The sequence below is a fragment of the Panthera pardus genome, unplaced genomic scaffold (assembly GCF_024362965.1).
Source record: "Panthera pardus isolate Hobbes unplaced genomic scaffold, ASM2436296v1 HiC_scaffold_13, whole genome shotgun sequence".
Lineage (NCBI taxonomy): Eukaryota > Metazoa > Chordata > Mammalia > Carnivora > Felidae > Panthera > Panthera pardus.
The window spans coordinates 166,084,625-166,105,014 of record NW_026526688.1 but is presented as its reverse complement, the minus strand read 5'-3'; the positions used below and the strand labels follow the sequence as shown (position 1 = coordinate 166,105,014).

The 20,390-nt window shown below is 36.7% G+C and overlaps 1 protein-coding gene across 4 annotated transcripts in view; it reads right to left on the bottom strand.

The window, feature by feature from the left end:
* The window catches only part of GABRA2 (gamma-aminobutyric acid type A receptor subunit alpha2), a 121,579-nt gene that overhangs the window by 69,285 nt on the left and 31,904 nt on the right, over positions 1-20,390 (bottom strand). For all 4 annotated transcript variants that reach the window (XM_019412938.2, XM_019412946.2, XM_019412925.2 and 1 more), the window contains one exon: positions 2,571-2,638. In XM_019412938.2, coding sequence (XP_019268483.1) covers positions 2,571-2,638 — 68 coding nt within the window. The remainder of the gene's footprint in view (positions 1-2,570; positions 2,639-20,390) is intronic.

Here is a 20,390-nt window from a genome sequence, read left to right as displayed (position 1 = left end):
CATTTGTATGTCTTCTTTGTAAAAATGTCTATTCGGTCTTCCTTTATAAATTGGATTGTTTGTCTTCTTTTCTATTGAGTTGTGTCAGTTCTTTATTTTGGCTATTAACACCTTATCAGATATATCATTTGCGGGTATTTTCTCCCATTGTGTAGGCTGCCTTTCCATTCTGTCGACAGCTTCTTTTGCTATGCAGAAACTTTGTAGTTTGATGTAGTCCCACTTGTTAAGTTTTGCTTTTGTTGTTAGATCCAAAAAACCATTACCAAGACTGATGTCAAAGGGCTTCTCTCCCATGTTTTCTTCTAGGGGCATTACGGTTTCAGGTGTTCTGTTCAAGTCTTTAATCCATTTTGAGTTGAAGCTCCCTGCTTTCTAAATGTATGTTAGTAGTCCCACAGTATGGTCAGAAGAAAAAGAAGGAGGATTAGTCTAATCCATTGTCACCACTGGAAAAAAGTCAACTTAAACATTTTGCCAAAAATATATGAGTGAGTGTGTCTAAAACCTCCAGGAAATAGGGGCGCTTGGGGTGGCTCAGTCGGTTAAGTGTCTGACTTCGGCTCAGGTCATGATCTCACTGTTCGTGGGTTCAAGCCCCGCTTCGGGCTCTGTGCTGACAGCTCAGAGCCTGGAGCCTGTTTCAGATTCTGTGTCTTCCCTCTCTCTCTGCCCCTCCCCTGTTCACGCTCTGTCTCTGTCTCAAGAGTAAATAAACATTAAAAAAAAAATTATAAAACCTCCAGAAAATAAACATTTCATATGTCTAAAAGAAGTATATATTTTTCTATTTTTGATTTTTTTAGTTAGAATAATAAACTTTGCAAAAATACAAACACAAAAAAGCAAAAACATTAAAAGTAACTGTAAGCACCAATATTCACAACAAAAAATCCACAACATTGAAAAATTTGATATTTGGGGTCCTATCTTATTTGCCTTTCTGATCTTGCTGGTAATAAGACATCAAAAGTAACATTAAAAGAACCTCCATTTATATACTATCCTGCTGGTTTTTCAGTGTAGTGCTTGACGAAATTCTGACTCTGATTCCACATAGAGGTCAGGTGCTCATTCTCTCTCTTTCTAATATTTGAGAGCATCTACCGAGACCAAGTGTACAGATATATTGTCTTTATAGCCAACCAGTAATGTTTGGAAGATGTATTCAGGCTAAATAGGTCTCTGTCATCTTTTCAAGTTCCTGTACACTTAAAATTGACCTGTAGAAAGAGGCAGATTAATATTTCAGATCACAATAGAGATACTGCAAGGGAGGGAGGAGGATTATGTTGAAGAGTAGTATTTTTTTCTGTTGCTGTACAATTGTGGCTTAGGCCTGGAGTTAAGAGGGAAAAAAGCACTTAAATCTGCACATTATATAATACGAAAGAACCTCAAAGACTTGCCAGTGTTCGGTATCAACCCCATCCCCAAAGCTGGGGATCATTACCCCTCTGCCACCTTTCATTTTCAGGTGTCCAAGTCAATTTATGAAAAGGCCCATGAGGGGTACCTGGGTGGCTCAGTCGGCTAAGCGTCTCACTTCGGCTCAGGTTATGATCTTGATCTCACAGTTCCTGAGTTCCAGTCCCAGGGCTCTCTGCTGTCAGGGCAGAGCCCACTTTGGATCCTCTCTATGCCCCTCCCCCAAGTGCATGTGGGTGAAAGTGTGTGCTCTTTCTCTCTCAAAAGTAAATAAACATTAAAAATTTTTAAACGTACTGTGAGGTCAAACAAGTGATTCTGGTGGAAGACAAAGCAAATTTCTTAAAGGACAGAAGTAACATATCTGCTTCCTGAAGGAAAGGTAGAGAGGTCCCAACGAATTGGCTAACGTTTATAATTGTCCGCATTAAAGGAAAACTTTGTTTTTGTGTTTATTCCAATGAAAAACCTCCACATTTGGCATCCCTCCCCATGGGTTATCCGAGAAAGAAGTCAGGGAAGGGTGACATGGTGGAGGGTAACCAGACAAAGAAGGGATAAGGGCATTTCCTCTAATTCTCACTTCCTGGGCCATAAGGAAGGTGGATGAAAAGTATTTCAACAAAAATTTCTATAACTGAGCACTATAGTTAGCAGTAGAAATGGAAGAGTTAATACTAAAATTTTTATGCTTAATCAATAATTATCTATGATGTGTCTAGCCCACCAGTTTCTACCCCAACTTAACAATTTCCCTCTTACACTCATCTCATTAAAAATAAATAAATAGACAGTGGTCTACAAAACTGTCCAGATTTTACTTATCAAACTCCAAGCAGGTCCTTGAATCCTAGAAAATGGTCCTCAGTAATATAATTATTTTTATTTAACTAATTGTTTACCACACTGTAGCTAGGTAGACAAGCTATGAAAAGAATATGAAATACAAAGTGTTAATATAAACACTCAAGCAGGGGTAGTGTATTGATATAAACAAGTATCTTTAATTCTCCAAGTATTGGGATAGACTAAATAGGCAGACACATAATTCTACAGCACTAAAATTGCCTGTTTATTTTAACTTCCCCCCATATAACGGGAACATTTTATGAAGTAAAAATACTATTTAATGAAAAACTCACCATATCTGTATCTGAGACAGGGCCAAAACTGGTCACGTAGATGTTAGTGAAGACTTCAGTAATACTGTCTGGCATGAGAAAAAGAGATTAAACATAGATAATACATAATGAGAGCCACGGAAAGAGAAGGGGTCAAGTACATGGAATGATTAGAAGGCTGTGTGATACTTAGGAATATTGCTCTTTACTTTCTTTTCAACCTTCACAAACAACAAACATTTCTACATTGCTCAATTATTTTATAGGTTCTCACAATCATAAATGCTAAACGCCCAGAAGTATTATGACATTCTTACTTGGAAACTACACTGGATTTAGAGCATTTCGTTTTAAACATAGTTCTGAGAATTAGTAATGTCTTAGAATCTATCTTCGATGAACTAGTTTACAATAAATTTACTATCAGTGCTAAAAATAAAGTATGGTTCGTATGGTTACTGTTTGATATAGTCCTAAATTTTATTTTTAAAGTAAATATTTCAGATGGTATTTCATGATGGTACAGGTTTAGTTTGTAGATTGTAAACTAGTATATCTTCTCAGTAAAGCATAAAAATGAATTATTAATCATTAGAAGTAGTTCAAATTAATATAAAAAGCATAATTATTCAGTGCCTTAAAAATAAAAGCAAATAACACATTAATCACAATGGATTACTTCCAAACAAACTTGCCTTTACATGTCCTTAGGAATGTAAGAAATGCTAAGATTGAATTGAATTAGATTCAAAAGTTATGCAACTTATTAACTATAACACAATTAACTAGACTGCTCTTTTAACCAGGTATTTAGATCTTTGGTTTTAAATAAGCCAAATGGTGATGGGGGAAAGGCTCAAGGAAAAGATTTCAAAAGAAAAATTCTTCCAAGGTACTTATATTTAAAAAAAACAATAAATCCCTAATTTTTATTATCATGAATTGAGTGTCCCCTCTCCTGTCAAATCTGTAATTCCACGCAAACAATATCACAGACTATTTTTAATATTATGCTGGACACTAATTCACCACCATGAAAGAGAGAGTAAACAAAGTTTGGGGTATTGTTTCTACTGAGGCAAAAATTAAAAGTAAAAAGGATTTTGAAGTAACAGAGGAGGCTTTGAATGTTTACGCTTCAAAAGGCTTGAAAGATAATAACCTGCATGACAGACCTACGAGGTAGTATCTCTGTTACCATCTCACTATACACGTACACTGATGTGCACACATAAAGGTAAGGAAATGTGCCCAGTGACCCCACATGGTAGAGTGAAAACAGCCAGGTTTTAGAACCCAAGCAATCAGGCTCCTAAGCCGTCAGGGTAAATAAACCAAAGCACTAACCACAGTCAATAATACATTTGAAACTAAAAATGTTTTCTCATTAACTTTCTGTTCGCTGTAATACTCTGCACCAAAAACATGTAGTGTTCTAAATAAAGGCATTTATTCAACTTTATTATTTTTCTATCCTAGTTGATTCCCAAAACTGTTTTCATGAAATTTTACCATAAAACTCACATGAGACACAAATATATTTATAAAGTTAATTCTCAGCCGCCAGATACCCCAAAGACCTGAACAGGGTCAAGTTCATGGGCATGCAGCTCCTACAGTGTCATACAGCCCTGTGCTCAGAAAAGCCCACTTGGGTTTAATGTCCTGTTTTTGCTCTCCTGAAATTTCTTACTCATCTTTTGAATAAAGGGCCCTTCATTTTCATCTTGGACTAGGCCTCACAAATTACGTAGCTGGTCCTAGACGTGAATTATATGTGCTATTAGAAAGAACTTACGGAAATGAGACTCAGGTTTCTTTGCTTTTTCCTCTTATTCATACCGAATCAATACTGTCACATTTATTCAATAAGCAATTGAATACAACTTTAGTCACTATAGATATCGATTTAAAATGTTCCAGAGACGAAAAACGTAAATGCTGAGGTAGTCTTCAGCCAAATAGAGGCAAATGAAATTACTCTCCTTAGTCTGGAGTAGTAAAGTTAGAGAAGAGAGATGACAAAATGTGTGAATATATTCATGCTAAGGATATGAGGAATATTCCCTATATGCCAAATGGCAAGGAAAGAGTACAGAAGAGTGTTATCAGTACCTCGTGGCTGCAGGAAAGTGCCAGCTAAGAATCCAAAGAGAGAAAAATAAGATTACCCTCAAAGCTTTAAGCAGTAAGAGCAACACCTAAAGACACAGATATGCAAAATTACCTTAAATAAATGATTTCATGGTTTATTAACTTCATAAGCAGAGTTAAAGAACGTATGCATTGCAGGGAATATTCTCCTGCTAGAGAAGTTCAAAAGAAGGAATATCAGCAAGGCAAACACGGACCATGAATACCCAAGAGCTGTCTGAGATCGAGAACGTGATTCTTGGTTGTGGGAAAAGAGTTGTAAACCACAAACGTGAAACAATAAAACATTTTGCTGTGATGACTACAGATATCTAATACATCTAACACAGCTTTCTAAGGTTCTACATTCAAAATGCTGTTGTTGATTATAATTTGCCTTTCCATAAGAGAAGAGAAGGGAAAGGAAGGAAGGGGAGGGGAGAAGAGGAGCAAAGAAATGAGATTTTGTGAGTATAAGTTAGTTTGATATCTTGTGACACTAATATGTCAAGGTCCATAGTATCTTCTGGTTAATTTTTGTTTCCCCATATGGATTTAGAACAGGGTTGAATTGTGTTGTTAATACCTGCTATAATATTCTGATTCTCGTGGACAGTTGTCTATTAGAGCAAGCAAATGAACTGAAAATCTGGTGGCAACCCCTGTCTCTTCAGTTTAAGGACTATGAAGATCTTCACCTTGACTCTCCTGACTCACTGCTTTCACATTGACTATTATCTCTTTCTCTTCCCTTCTTAGTTGATTGCTTATCTGCCTCTAAGTCTCTATTTAAATGTTCTCTCCTCCGAGAGAGGTCCACTCTGCCCCCTGTATAATGTAAGTCTACTTCCCTCATTTTTTCCCTCTTACACTTAATTTTTTCATAAGATATTTTAGAATTTGTCATTATTTTTATTCCTTAATTTTTGTATTCATTTTTTAGGGTTTTTGTTTGTTTGTTTGGTTGGTTGGTTTATCTCCCCAACCCAATTCAGATTCACAAAAAGACAAGGACTATGTCATTTCTGTCCACTGTTCTATCACCAGTGCTTAGCACAATGCCTGCCACATATTAGGTGCTTTATGTTTGAATTAACAAATAATTTCTAATTATAGTTCATGTTGATTATACACCTTTCTCCCAAATATCTCATCAACGTTACAAATGGCTATGAATAGCTAAATGGGCACTGTCATTAGTGAAGACAGAGCCCAAACTATCCACTGACAGAGGGAGGTTGAAAGCATATGAAATTGCATCCCAGTGAAGAAAATTTAAATCTAGGAAAAGGGAAGAATAGACCTAGAGAAAGCACTATTTTAGTGGAAACAAAGACTTAACTGCTGATCAGTAAGCGACTTTTAACAGAAATGTATACCATGAGTTACCTCAAAATAATTATTTATAAGCTAAATTCTTGGCCTTAGAAATGCCAACAGCATAATATGCCAAAGAGGATCTTCTATATAGATTTTTCCAAAGGCAAAACAACACGAGGTTAACATTAGGTACTTGAGGAGAAATAATGAATGCACGCAGTAAACGTTAACGAAGGTGTGATCCTTAGAACAATCATCAAATTCAGGATTTGAAAGGCACCTATCACTGGGGAGAGAGAAGGGAATAATCTGCACAAGGTTACAGAGGGGATTTCTAATATATTCTGTTGTTTTCCTTCTTTTAAAATTCATCTTAATTTTGGCAAATTCTAAGATTTGATGAAGCTTGACATGAAATAAATGATACTATTCTCTATACTCTACTGAATGTTTGAAATACTTCATAAAAAACAGCAAAAATGGCCCTGAAGGCTATCCAAAATGAACATATCAATAGTTTTAAGAAGGGCTTAAATTCATTGATAAAATTGTTCTTCATTGAGTAATGCAGCATACAATAAAAACCAAACTCACTTTTTAAAAATCCTTTGCAAATAGCTAAGTTTGGTTCCTGAAGACAGTTAACATGTGTAGGAATGTGGGGTATCAGTTGCAAAGAAAGACAGATGTTGTATCAAAAGAGATACAATGTGCCACAAAGATGAGAATATTCTCTCTACATATATGGCAGCAGGGAATTCACTGAAGGACTCTGGGAGAATGTTAGTTGCAAGGCTATTATACTGGAAATGTTATGTTACATTTTTAATGTGGTTCTCCTGAATCAATGGAGATTGAAGACAATGTATCCAGTTTGGAAGATGTTGCAGTAGCTAAAGAAAGAAAACACAAAACAAAGCAAAACAAAACATGACACAAAATATGACATTGAGAAAAGGAAAGTGTAGAAGAAATCAAGAGAATAAAGTTTGGGTTTTGTAAAGTAGTACTGTTTTTTGTTTTTGTTTTTGTTTTTGTTTTTGTTTTAAATCTTTATTTCTGGGAGAGTGCAATCAGGGGAGGGGCAGAGAGAGGGGGACAGAGGATCTGAAGCAGGCTCTGTGCTGACAGCATTGAGCCTGATGTGGGGCTAGAACTCAAGAACCGCAAGACCATGACCTGAGCAGAAGTCACATGCTCACCGACTAAGCCACCCAGGTGCCCCAGTAGTATTGTTAAAAGATGCTGAAATAGGACCTTTTGTTTGGTACAAAGGACCTGTAGAACCTGAAAACGAGCAGTTGCCATAGAACTGTAGGGCATAAAACAAATGAGAGAGGACTGGAAATCATTACATCCTCAATGAGGTCCCTCTTACCATCCTATTTTAAAGTGCAAGTGTCCACAATGTTTCTCCCTGGCTTTACATGTTCACCGCCTTATGTTCACTGTTTACTGTCTATATCCATTAATAGGGTAGACACAAGCTAAATGTGGCTATCTAAATTTAATTTCAATTAGTTAAAATATTTGGTTCCTCAGTTATACTTGCTACATTTCATCCACATGTAACTATTGCTACCACATTGCACAGCCCAGATGAACATTTCTATTGTTGCAGGAAGTTCTATCAGATAATACTGGTTTACATCCTCCCACTAGAAGCTAAACTCCATGAAGACAGGGACTTCTGCTTGTTTAGAAAAGTAAAGCCCTGGGGCGCCTGGGTGGCTTGGTCGGTTAAGCGTTTGACTTTGGCTCAGGTCATGATCTCGCGGTCCATGAGTTCGAGCCCCGCGTTGGGCTCTGTGCTGACAGCTCAGAGCCTGGAGCCTGTTTCAGATTCTGTGTCTCCCTCTCTCTCTGCTCCTCCCCTGTTCATGCTCTGTCTCTGTCTCAAAAATAAATAAACGTTAAAAAAAAAATTTTTTTTAAAGTAAAGCCCTAGCACAGAACAACCCCTGGCATAGTGCATTTTCTTAATAAATTTTTCTCAAATAAATTAATACATGAATTATCATTCTTAGTTCCGAGTCATTTAAAGCAGACATTGCATCTGCTATCATAATGCAACAGCCTATTGAGGAGAGATACTATGCAAAATCAAATAAATACACAATTACTGACATGATAATATGCTGTAAGAGCATATAAGACTCCTGGAAATACCCAATTCACCTGGTGTCTGAAAATCCATGATCTTTTGATCATGCTTAACCTTAGAACATTTTTATCATCATAAAGAAGCCTTGCACACATCCCCTATCCTACTTCCTCCAGGCTCTCAAAACTAATAATTCAGTTTCAGTTTCTATGGATTTGTCTATTCTGGAGATATCATATGAACAGAATCCCTTCTATTCCTATTCCTAGTTCATAGAAAGGTTTTGTTTTGTTTTTTTTTAAACTGAAGAAACGGTGTTGGATTTTGCCAAATACTTTTTATGGAATATGCAGATAAATTATTTGCCCTTTTTATTCTATTAATATGGCATATTACACCAATTTATTCTTATGTATTAAAGCAAATTTACATTCCTGGAATAAGTTTCACTTGGTTTGGGTGCATAATTTTTTATATGTTGCTGGATTTAATTTGCTACTATTTTGTTGAGCATTTCAATGTCTATGTTCATAATGGATACTGGTCTGTAGTTTTCTTTTCATGTAATGCCTTTGTCTTATTTTAGTATCAGAGTAATACTGGAGTAAAAGAATGAGCTGATAAGTATTCTCTTATTTTTAAAGAAGAATTTATGAAGTATTGGTGTTAATGTTCCTATAAATGTTTAGCAAGATTCATCAGTGAAGCCATATAAACCTGTAATTTGCTAAGACAGAAGCTGTATATTATTATTATTATTATTAATTCTATCTCTTTCTTTATTTAGGTCTATTCAGATTTTCAATTTTTTTGAGTGAGTGTTGGTAGTTTGAATCTTTCTAGGAATTTGTCCAATTCATCTAGGTTATTTAATTTCATGTCCTATAAATGCAATACAAATATATTCCCCTAGAGTATTTTTGTAAGACCATTGAAGCATTATTTACAACAGCCAAGATATGAAAGCAACCCAAGTGCTCAATGACTGATGAATGGAGAAAGAAGATGTGGTGTATATAAAGAATGGAATATTACTCATCCGTAAAAAAAGAAAGATGTTGCCATTTGCAACAACATGGATGGACCTAGAGGGTATTACGCTAAGTGAAATAGGTCAGAGAGGAAAAAAACAAATTCTGTATGATTTCATTTATATGTGGAATCTAAAAACAAAACGAACAAACGAAGAAAACAAACAGACTTTCAAATACAGAGAACAAACTGGTAGTTGTCTGGGGGAATGGTGGGTGGAAGGATAGGCAATATAGAAAAAGGAGATTAAGAGGCACCAAAAAAAAAAATCCCACAACAACAAGAACAAAACACTCCACCTAAAAGAAAATGATTAGCCAGGAAGGAGAATCCAGAGAAGCATTGGAATCAAAAGTAGAGAAGAATATGGTGTCTGAAAGATTAGAGATAGGAGTGTTAGAAAGGCAATTAATTTACATCCCTATGAAGAAGGGAGTAATAGACAGTCACTGTTGGTGAAAGACGAAGCAATCTGAGGTCTAGAATTTTCACTGCATTTGGCGACATGGGGGCCATTCATGGAGGAAAGAATATGCACAGAGGCCAACATGGAGTAGGAGAAATGGGAGAGAAGAAGAAAAAGCTGGAGTGATTTTAAGCAACTCTTAAGACGTTTGACTGTAAAGGGGAAGAGAACTCTAGCAACAGAGGAAGGTGCAGGGGGAAGACAGTTCTTTGTTTGCTTGTTTAAGGTGGAAGATGTTTGAGCAGATGGCAATACAGATGGAGGGACTGAGGTAGAGAGAAAAGATCAGTGATAGAGGAACATTTCTGAGTAAGCAGGCAGTGCATGCATTAAAAGAGACTGACAACGCATACACAGAAAGAAGGAGGAGGAGGGAATATCCTTGATTACATTGGGAGTGAACAGAGTGTGGAAATAAATGGAAGTAGGTTTTTAGGTCTGGTGGCAGGAGGGTAAAGTAAGTTACTGGAGAAAAGAGAAATGTTATGTGCAAAATATCTGTACCTCATTCTCAGTATAATAGATAAAGATTCCAGCAAAAAGTTTGATATTTCAGCAATTATAGTAACAACATTTAAAACAGGACCTATGCATTGAAGACCACAGTGATGTCTGCTGCCAGTTCTTTGTCCATACTCCCTTGACAATGACAATTCTCCTAAGAGCTAAGGTATTCTGACTCGAGCACCTCTGATTCTCTGCCTCACGGCTCTCCCTGGCTGTGCAGGCCAGACTGGAATTGCAGGGAAGTTGGGAACAACCATCAATCACTGATTGATGGGAGTGGGAGGACATAGAACGCAGCTTTCACTCTTCCTCACTGGAGACAACTCTCAGTCCTGTCCCACACCATTTCCTAGAAAACTCAGCGGGCGAGAGGGAATTAAACCCCAGTTGCCCTCAGCAGTAACCTGCTCAGTAGCATACCCTGTTTTGGGTCCTTTCTCTTCCCTGTGTTGCTTAGCTGTCTCCTCTTCTAGTACCTCCTGATACTAATTCCAAAGTTAATGCTCACCTGAGAGTCTGCTTCTGAGAGAAACCAAAGCTAAATGCAAAATTATTCAGTTATTCTAAGAAGAAAAAAATGATAATAATGAAAGACATGGGAAAGATATTAATTGTATTCACTGGAGCTAACCATCCAAACAATAAGCTATACTGTCTTTACGTCTGTAGTTTGGATATTAACGGTGATATTAATAAGGACACGAACTTACAATACTGGCAGAAAAATCAAACCGTGGATGAAATTAGATCATACTAATAATTTTGCTTACCATGTATCATAAATAGAATGTCACGCATATATTTTAAAACAAGTTAGTCACTGCTGTGTTTTACTTTAACTCTCTCAGCAACAACAAAGACACTTTGCTTCCTGGGATGATTCCCATCACACCTACATGTGCCATTTGTCATCATTCAATTTCCTTAAAGTCAACAAATACTAAGTGACTTGGGTATAAGGCATTTAGTGTTCTCTATTAAAAGCTGTAAACTTTGCATTTGATAATACAATATGTTGCCATTCTACCACAAAGGAACTTTTGCACCTTGTCCAACATCTTCCTCCCAGTAGACACTCAATACATGTTTTTTAAAAAGGAATGATGACCCATACATGCGGTGCCTGGGTGGCTCACTTGGTTAAGCCTCCAACTCTTGGTTTTGGCTCAGGTCATGATCTCATGGTTTTTTGGGTTCAAGCCCTGCATCAGGCTCTGCACTGAAAACAAGGAACCTGTTTGGGATTCTCTCTCTCTCTCTCTCTCTCTCTCTCTCTCTCTCCCTCTCTCTGCACCTCCCTGCTCACTTGTTCTCTCTCTCAAAATAAAGAAATAAACATTAAAAAAAAGTGGTGCACCTAGGTGGCTCACTTGGTTAAGTATCTGACTTCAACTCAGGTCATGATCTCATAGCTCATGAGTTCGAGCCCCATGTCGGGCTCTGTGCTGACAGCTCAGAGCCTGGGGCCTGCTTCGGATTCCATGTTTCCCTCTCTCTCTGTCCCTTCCCCACTCATGCTCTATCTCTCTCTCTCAAAAATAAACATTAACAAAATTAATAAAAAATTAAAAAAAAAGAAATGATGACCAGTACAGTGCTGCATTTAAATGGTCAGCAAAAATGCCTTTAAAAGCAGGAAGATTAAGAACAATAATAAAACCAGTATGTACTGTTTCAATACAATCATTTTTCATTATAGCTTTACATTTTGGTCTTTGATTCTTTGTGAGGATTTGGAAATTTTAAATTATCAACATATATTAAATATATAAAATTTCTTCTCAGTGTTAAGATCCCTGGTGCTTTTTAACTGTTGCTTCTTTATATATTCTGTTTGTTTTTGTAGTTTTGTTTACTGTGATCTTTTCTTACTAATGAAAATGCATTAGTTTAACAGGTAATTTTTAAATTACCTATTTAAGAATCGCCTATTTCAGAATCCTGAACAAGAAGCAAGATGACTATATGCTTATGAAGAGGACACAAAAAGTCCTTAAGCAATAAACTAAATACATCCAATCATGACAGTCACTGATTATGGGTTACAAATGAACCTGAATTAAGATCCCTGTAGGTACGGTCTGTCCCCAACAGAGTCTGGGACTCTTCTGGCCAGGTAGAACATTTGTAGTGCCTTCTCCCTCTTTGAAATGTCTTTTCTTTAATACTTAATGATCCCGCTTACTCTGGTGAGGAAGCTGAAGCCACACCTCTCTCCCCAAAGCACTACTAAAAGAAATCACATAGGAAAGGGAAGGAGACACTGAAGACACCTGATTCCCATCAGTTTAGTGGTGCCATTTGGTCCAACTAACAAACAGCTACTAAGGGTTTACTAACTACAGTTCAGAGACATCCACAGCCTGACAGACAAGTGAGAGAATGTTTCCGAAGGGAGGTTGTATGTGGCACCAGAAGCAATTTACATTCTTCAAGGTAATGTTTCATCAAGCAATTGCTACATTCTCAGCCTGGGACCCTGACAAGCAAAAGACAGAAGATGTGCTCCAAAATATCACTGCTACTACTCCCACTTATTCCCTTGTGAAAAAGATCTAGTGACCCCCATCCTTTCAGATTGTAAAAGATGACATACACAGCACATGGGATGTCCATATTCCAGGGGCACCTGGGTGGCTCAGTCGGTTAAGCATCAGACTCTTGATTTTGGCTCAGCTCATGATCTCAGGGTTGTGGGATCGAACCCCATTCCAGGCTCCCTGCTGACCACAGAGTCTGCTTGGGATTCATTCTCTCTCTCTCTCTCTCTCTCTCTCTCTCTCTCCCTCTCCCTCTCCCTCTCCCTCTTTCTCTCTCTCCTTCTGCCCCTCTCTCCCAGCTCTCTGTAAAATAAAAAAAATGAAATAAAATAAAGAGTCCATAAAATAGAGTCTGGGCACAGGATGTTACAAATCTAGTATTCCTGAGTTAGTAACCTGGAGCTTTTTAGTTGTTTTCTAAGTACTGATAGAAACGAGATTAACAACTAAGCTGTGAGAATTTAAAAATAAAAACTGTGCTCATATAAATTTATACTTTGCTCCCCAAATATACATTAATAAGGATTCTCATATCCAATATACAATAAGGATAAACTTTTATCTTTTTAAGAGTGAATTATTTTATAAGCCAAAATGAATTGAAAATTCTTAATGCACTAAGAAATATAATTCATATATATTACTATCATGGAATTGAAAAAATCTTACTATATTCATTTTCTTTATTATAAAATGGTACATAAGTTAAAGCATGCTGACAGTTTTTTTTATGATCTTTTCACCATCCCCGTAGAATACTGCTGTCAACAGCAAAATAATATTCACCTTGAAAAATAACTTTTCTGCTCTTTCTTCACTATTTTGTAAAAGGGAAGCGTTTAAATGTAATACAAGAATAACTATTGAAAAATACAATCCGAACAATTTCAAAAGCTTATATTGAACATGGCTTTCAAATATTCAAATTCTGCCTCCTCTATTTCCAGTCTTGGTGAAAGGTACCATGTCAATCGTCACTCTCTTAGACTCAGTCTGACCTTATTACACATATTCTACATCTTCATCATTCGCCAGCCTCTGTCAGTTACATTTCCTACAGATTTCTTGAATTTTCCTTTCATCCACATCTCACTGGCAATGACCTCCGGAATGGCCTCTTGGGCATTTTGCTAACTCCTATCAACCCTCCGTGATACTGGTAGAGTATTCCCGCCCAAGTAGAAATTGTGATGTTTCTTCTCTGATCATCTGATCAATCTTTTTCTCAATGACTCTCCTTTACCTAAGGGTCAAGTTTGAAGATTATAGCATGGCACATAAGACCATTCATGATCTGTCTTTGTCCACATTTCCATTCTCACCCATTGCTGTTCTATAATGAGTACCTTAACCATACAACACTCCATGTCATTCTCCTTCATTTCTTTTCTTTGTTTTTTTTTTTACACTTGCAATTTCCTCTATATAAAATGTCCTCTCAATTAATGCTTGTTCTTAAAAATTGAGCTCAGATAACAGTTCAAGTGAAGCTGCCCTTACCATCCCTGGGGTATTTAATTAGTCTTTCTCTTGGTTCCAGGAGTTTTTACTCCTTCAAATGAAGTAATCAAATCACCTTGCAACTTTTAATGCATGAGAAGTTATCAGATCGTCCTGTGTTCCATACTCTAATTCACCACTCTACAACTCCCAGAACTTTATTTTATAGGAGTACCATAGAGTGTCATAGATAATCATAGAATGATATAAAGCAACATCCTAATAACCGTCATTTAAGTCATTTATCATTCACTGTTTTCTATCATGCAATTTACATTTTCTTTAGAGATACGGCTTAAGTAGGAAATTCATTTTGATCTTCCTGTTCAACTCTAAGTGGATAGCAGATTATGATCAAGGATAAGGCCAATACCAATCCTGACACACTTAAATATGAAATAAATCAAGTAATATCTTTATAACTTAGATAACTTTTTTCTGAAATAAATTACACATAGGAAGGAGTATTATGATGATGCTAAAATTGCTGAATTACATTAATCATATTTGGAAAAAATTTTAAGGCAAACTTTTGGATTTAGATGCTAAAAACAGTTCATTTTCTTCTTTTCTTTTCAAGTAGAATGCAGTTCTCACATTCAAAAATCCAACATTTTCCATCTACAACATTCCAGAGTTAAAAGCATGGGGATCCTTGTTGGCAATATTACAAACCCTTGCTATCTTTCCCTGAATCTCCTGGATCAGCCTCGAAAGAAACTGTACTTATAACATAGAGCTTATTGATATTCTAATTTGATGATAGTATCACTTTTCTTCTTAAAACTAAATTTGGCTTAAAGTAGAATGGAAGGAAAAAGAAATCTTTTGAAGTAATTAACTTTATCACCCATTACTGGATGCTGTTTCCTGATGGCATGTGCATTGAAAAATATTATGATTACTCTACATTTAACCTATAATTAGAAACTTTTAGAAACTCACATAGCAACTCTTAAATACTTGTCCTATCTGTTGAATTCTCCTTGTGTGATAATAAAAGGAACTTACTATTAAGCATTTACTGTATGCCTGGACTAGGTTAAATTTTTATATATAGTTGATTAAAATTTATTTTCAGGATCACCCTATGAACTATACATAATTATATTCAATTTATTCTTCATCTAAATTCAATAGCTAATAAGACACAGAGCTGCACTAAAACATTTTTCTCTAGCTTAAATCTCATGCTCATAACTACTCAATAATAAAATGTCATTCAAAAATTCAAAGATTTTTCATTTAGTTTCAGACTGTTTGGTATCATGAGTAGTGCCAGTATAATCAAACCATATACATTTACTACACATCTGTCAAACATGAGCCTCAGGGTATACATATATAGAAAGATATAATAATCTAGAAATAACAGTAAAGAAACCTGCTGTCCAGTTCAGTAATCAGTGCTAGTTTTATGCAAAACATAATGTCATTTAAAGTTCAGTATGAAAAGTTTATATGGATATGCATGGGACACACACAGAAGTTTTTCATCTTATCATATATATCATATATGTATTTTATCATGTATATACACAATACATGCTATATGCGTGTGTTATGTAATGGTATATATAACATATACATGTTGGTGTATATATAATTATATACATATATATACATATATATATATATTAACATGTGTTATATGTACATTTGTGTGTACACATACCAATATATAACTTTTGGTGCTGAACTGCCCCCATATTGAAATCAAAACACATATCATTCTAGCTTAAATCTGGAACTTCTGAAGACAGCTATATGTAGAAAGTCACAGAGAAATGGATACATGAATTTTCTTCTTGCCTTGTTTCTTTCTTCCTATTTTTCTTCCTTCAAAATAAAACATAATTGAGTGCCTGTTACACTATAATTCTCTTAGATAAAAGACAAGGAACATAGTATGTGGCCACTGTGATCTTGGAGGGAAAAGAATCAAATAAACAGATTATTGTCCATGAAGTGTGCACAAACGATAAATATGGTCAAACATGCTAAGGTGCGGCGTGAGGATGTGGGAAACATGATGGTGAGGAGACAGGAAGCAGTGCAGTCAGAGCTGGGGAGTCGGAGGAGGCTTCTTAAGCTATCCTTTTTCATCTTTTAATTTTTTTAATGCTTATTTTTAGAGAGAGGGGGGGCTGGGGAGGGGCAGAGGGAGAGGGAGACACAGAATTGGAAGCAGGCTCCAGGCTCTGAGCTGTCACAGAGCCCGATAGAGGGCTCGAACTTTGAATAGTGAGATCATGATCTGAGCTGAAGTCGGATGCTTAACCGACTGAGCCACCCAGGTGCCCCAGCCATCCTTCTATCTACAAAGCATGCTTCTTTTTACTCATTTTTTTTTTCTTTTGGTCTCAAAGCCTTTCCCTCTATCACTTCACCTCATTTGATTACAGGGCTTCACAGCTGCAAGCTAAGAAGAAAGGGGAGGGGTACCTATTACCTTTACTAAAATATTTATACTTGTGATAGGCCCCTTGGGTGAAATTTTAGGAGACCTGGATTTTTCCCAAGGAAGAAAATATTAGGCAAGTAGATTATGGAATTATAGAATTTGTGCCTCAAAAATGAGTCCAAAAACCTGTAGTAGAAGAAGCTCAAATGATTCACTAGATGCAAGAGAGAAATGGGAGGATTTTTAAAAATTAACTATGAAATTAAAGTGATCTAGAACTTTCTGGTGGTCTTTATAACTGTTTTGGATGCTGCACCTAGATGTGGTCAGGAATGCTCATTTTCATTTAATTCAAGCTCCCAAATTCATCATTCTTTGTGATTCGCAACACTATTTTACTTTGATCTGTCCTAGATCTATCCCTGAATACTAATTACATCTGCGTATTTTTTAGAACAAGCAAAATATTTTTATTTTAGACAACTGCAATGTAGAGATGCCAGAATTTTTTTACAACCAAAATTTTTTAAAGTCAGAATACTTGGGAAGATATACATATGTAATAACACGTAAGACTTATGTATGAAAAACTGACATTTTAAAATAGTGATTTATTAGTCTATAGCATGCTTTTAGTTTCTCAGCTCTGATCATATGTCTCACATAAAATATTTCAATGTAAATATTCCAGTTGCTTTATACCTTTTGTATTTGCACTTAAATTTTATCCTTTTTCCTTCTGCGCTCTGATACAATGTTATCGACAGGAGATCCCCACCCCACCCTAAAGTCAGACTCCAGCACTAAAAGTATTTGTTATATAAATTTGTCAGTTGATACATTTGGGGTTTTCCCAGAAAATCATTCTCCCTGTTCCCCCTTACTTATTCCAGTCGTTCCTGGTAGTCTTTTAAACTGCTGTTTCAACTCTCCAGACAGTTTTAAAAGGCAGCTGTGGTACAACCCCAGCTAACAGATCAAAGATATTCACCCCATGTTTGCCTTCACTGAGCTCAGAATGTGGGACTCTCAGCCCTTTGCTGGAAGGGCAGAGAATCACTGACAAATGAGCCTTTGCACCTCATGCAATAAAAACACAGACGGTTTATTTTCACAGGGACAGTTACAGCTAAATCAAGGTATTTCATTTGTGCCCTGATATGCTTCTTCACCCACAGCTCTCCTGGTCGGAACGGACACTACATCTCTGAACTCTATTTACAACTGTTAAGCTTCAACATTCTGCTTATATTTGTGACTCACTGATTACGATGAAAAAACAGAAATAGTAAGTGAGCTACAGAATTTATTTTTCCTTTGGTCCTCCCAGAAATAATGTTTGCTTCTCCTCTCAGTGTGAAAGTTTTTATGTATCCCATCTGTAAGTATTCACAAGAATATAAATCCAATGCAGAGAGAAAATACATCATTTCCAGAAAATATTGTGGCAGTTCTCTTTAGTTCCTAAGGATGTATCACCACATAAAGAGAAGAGCTAAGGTCCCCTTTTGCCCATGTGGGAGGAAATTTAGATAGACTTTTTTAGGACTTATTTAGTCAGGTAATTTCATCCATTGTCCATTTCCACTGACTGCATAGTACTTGCCTCTATGTGGCCATAAAAAAATGAGGCCAGATCACTACCAAGGCTCTTAACAAGGGAGACTATTTTCTGCAATCAAGAAGGCTGTGGGCATCCATATTGATTTTGGAGAATGTCTGTAGCAAGTGCCTGGATCAGACAACTTGATGGGGGATGAATAGGCAGGGCTGGACCTAGATCAAGCTATAAAGAAATTTTCTCCAAAAGGCCTTGTTATTTTTTCATGCATACTGCTTTCTCTGAGTAATAGAGCTGCCCCCATACATCTCAAGGGTTCAACAATTATTCAGCACCAACTTTGTGCATATCATTTTCATGGTGCTGTGAAATGCAGCAAAGAAGATGCAAAGAAGCACAGGTGAGTTCACTGTTTTTTAAGTGCGTAAAACGAGAAGCTACAAATTTTAAGATAATAATAATCATTGTATTTATTGTTAACCATTCCAGATGCTTAGGCCAAGACCTTGTAATTATCCTTGACTTTCATTTTCCATACCCACATCCAGCCATGAGGAAATCTGTTGGCTCTGTCATCAAAATATATCCCAAATCCTACCACCTGTCCACCTGTGATCCACTCCATCATTGTCTCTCACCTTGATAACGATAATGCCCTCTTAACCGGTCCCCCAGCTTCTATCTTTGCCCTCATAGAGTCTCCTTTCATCACATCACACTGAGTAGATCTTATAAAACATAAGAAAATGGAATCTTGCCATGTTTCTCCTGGAACTCTGAGATTTATTACCCATTTCACTTAGAGTAATTGCCAAGGCTCATAGGATGGCCAACAAAGCCCTAAGTGATGTGAGCCATCCTGCCCATTACATATCTAACTTTGTCTCCTAGTAATTTCCCCCTTTATCAATTTGGCCTCCTTGCTCTAGGCACACTTTCACCTTACAGGCTTTGAACTGACTGCACCCTCCTCCATCCTAAAGTTGCTCTTTTCCCAGCTGTACACATAGATGACTTCTTTGACCTTCTTGATATCCTCATGGAAATGTCAATATCTCAATGTGGCCTATATTGACTCTGTATAAACTGGAAAACGCTCTCTTACTCCCAGTTTTCTCACTATTCATGTCCCTGCTCTACTTTGTATTCGTTTTTAATTTTCTCCATAGTATTCATCACTTATAGCCAGACTATATATTGTACTTAAATTCTATGTTTATTTATTTCTGCTCAATTCACAAAAATGTAAGCAGGCGCAGGAATCTGTTTTGCCACTGATGTATGCCAATGGATTAAAACAACTGCTGGTAATAAATACTAGGCACCCAATAAATACTTATTAAATGAATGACTAAATTTATGAAAGAATGAATAAAAATAGCTTTTACTGAATGCATACTCTATGCCAGTGCTCTGCTTAGTATTTTGCATACATTATCTTGCCTCCTCTCATAAAACCCCGTGAGGTAGGTACTATTCCTCCTCTTGGCAAATGCAGAAACTGACATGTAGAAAAGTTTGTTACTTGGGGCACCTGGGTGGCTCAGTTGGTTGGGCATCCAACTTTGCCTCAGGTCATGATCTCGTGGTCTGTGGGTTTGAGCCCCGCATCAGGCTCTGTGCTGTCAGCTCAGAGCCCGGAGCCTGCTTTGGATTCTGTGTCTCCTTCTCTCTCTGCCCCTCCCCACTCTCTCTCTCTCCCTCAAAAATAAGTAAACTTTAAACATTTTTTTAAAAATTAAAAAAAAAAAAAAAGGTTTGTTACTTGTCCAAGGTTACACAGCAGGTAAGTGGCAGAGCCGGGATTGAAACTCATGCCCAACTCTGAGACTTTGGATGTTAGCACTGTGACATGCTGAAAACAGCAACTTGATTCACTACTCAGTTCTGCATAATCATAAGCTCTGTTAGATTAGGAAAGGATTTAAGCTTTGTAGACTGGGAAGAGGAAAGTAATTATCAAGAGAAAGGTTATTCCCAGAGTCTAATCCTAATTTACAACAATTTTCAAAACAAGATACTGGCTCACAACGTTTCATAGAAAAAGGCAAGAAAAACACTGGGAACATGAATTATTTTTAATTTGTTATCCTTTTAATTCATTTCCTTATATCTTGATTCTCAGTTTTCTCCTGGGAATTATTCCTAACTTTCTCTAATGCTTGACCTCTGCTCTTGACCTTCAGTGAATCCCATACCTATCTATACCTTCCCTCTTCTTGTGCACATGATCTCATTTCAGATTTGAATCTGCCATCCAGTTTTGCCCCATCC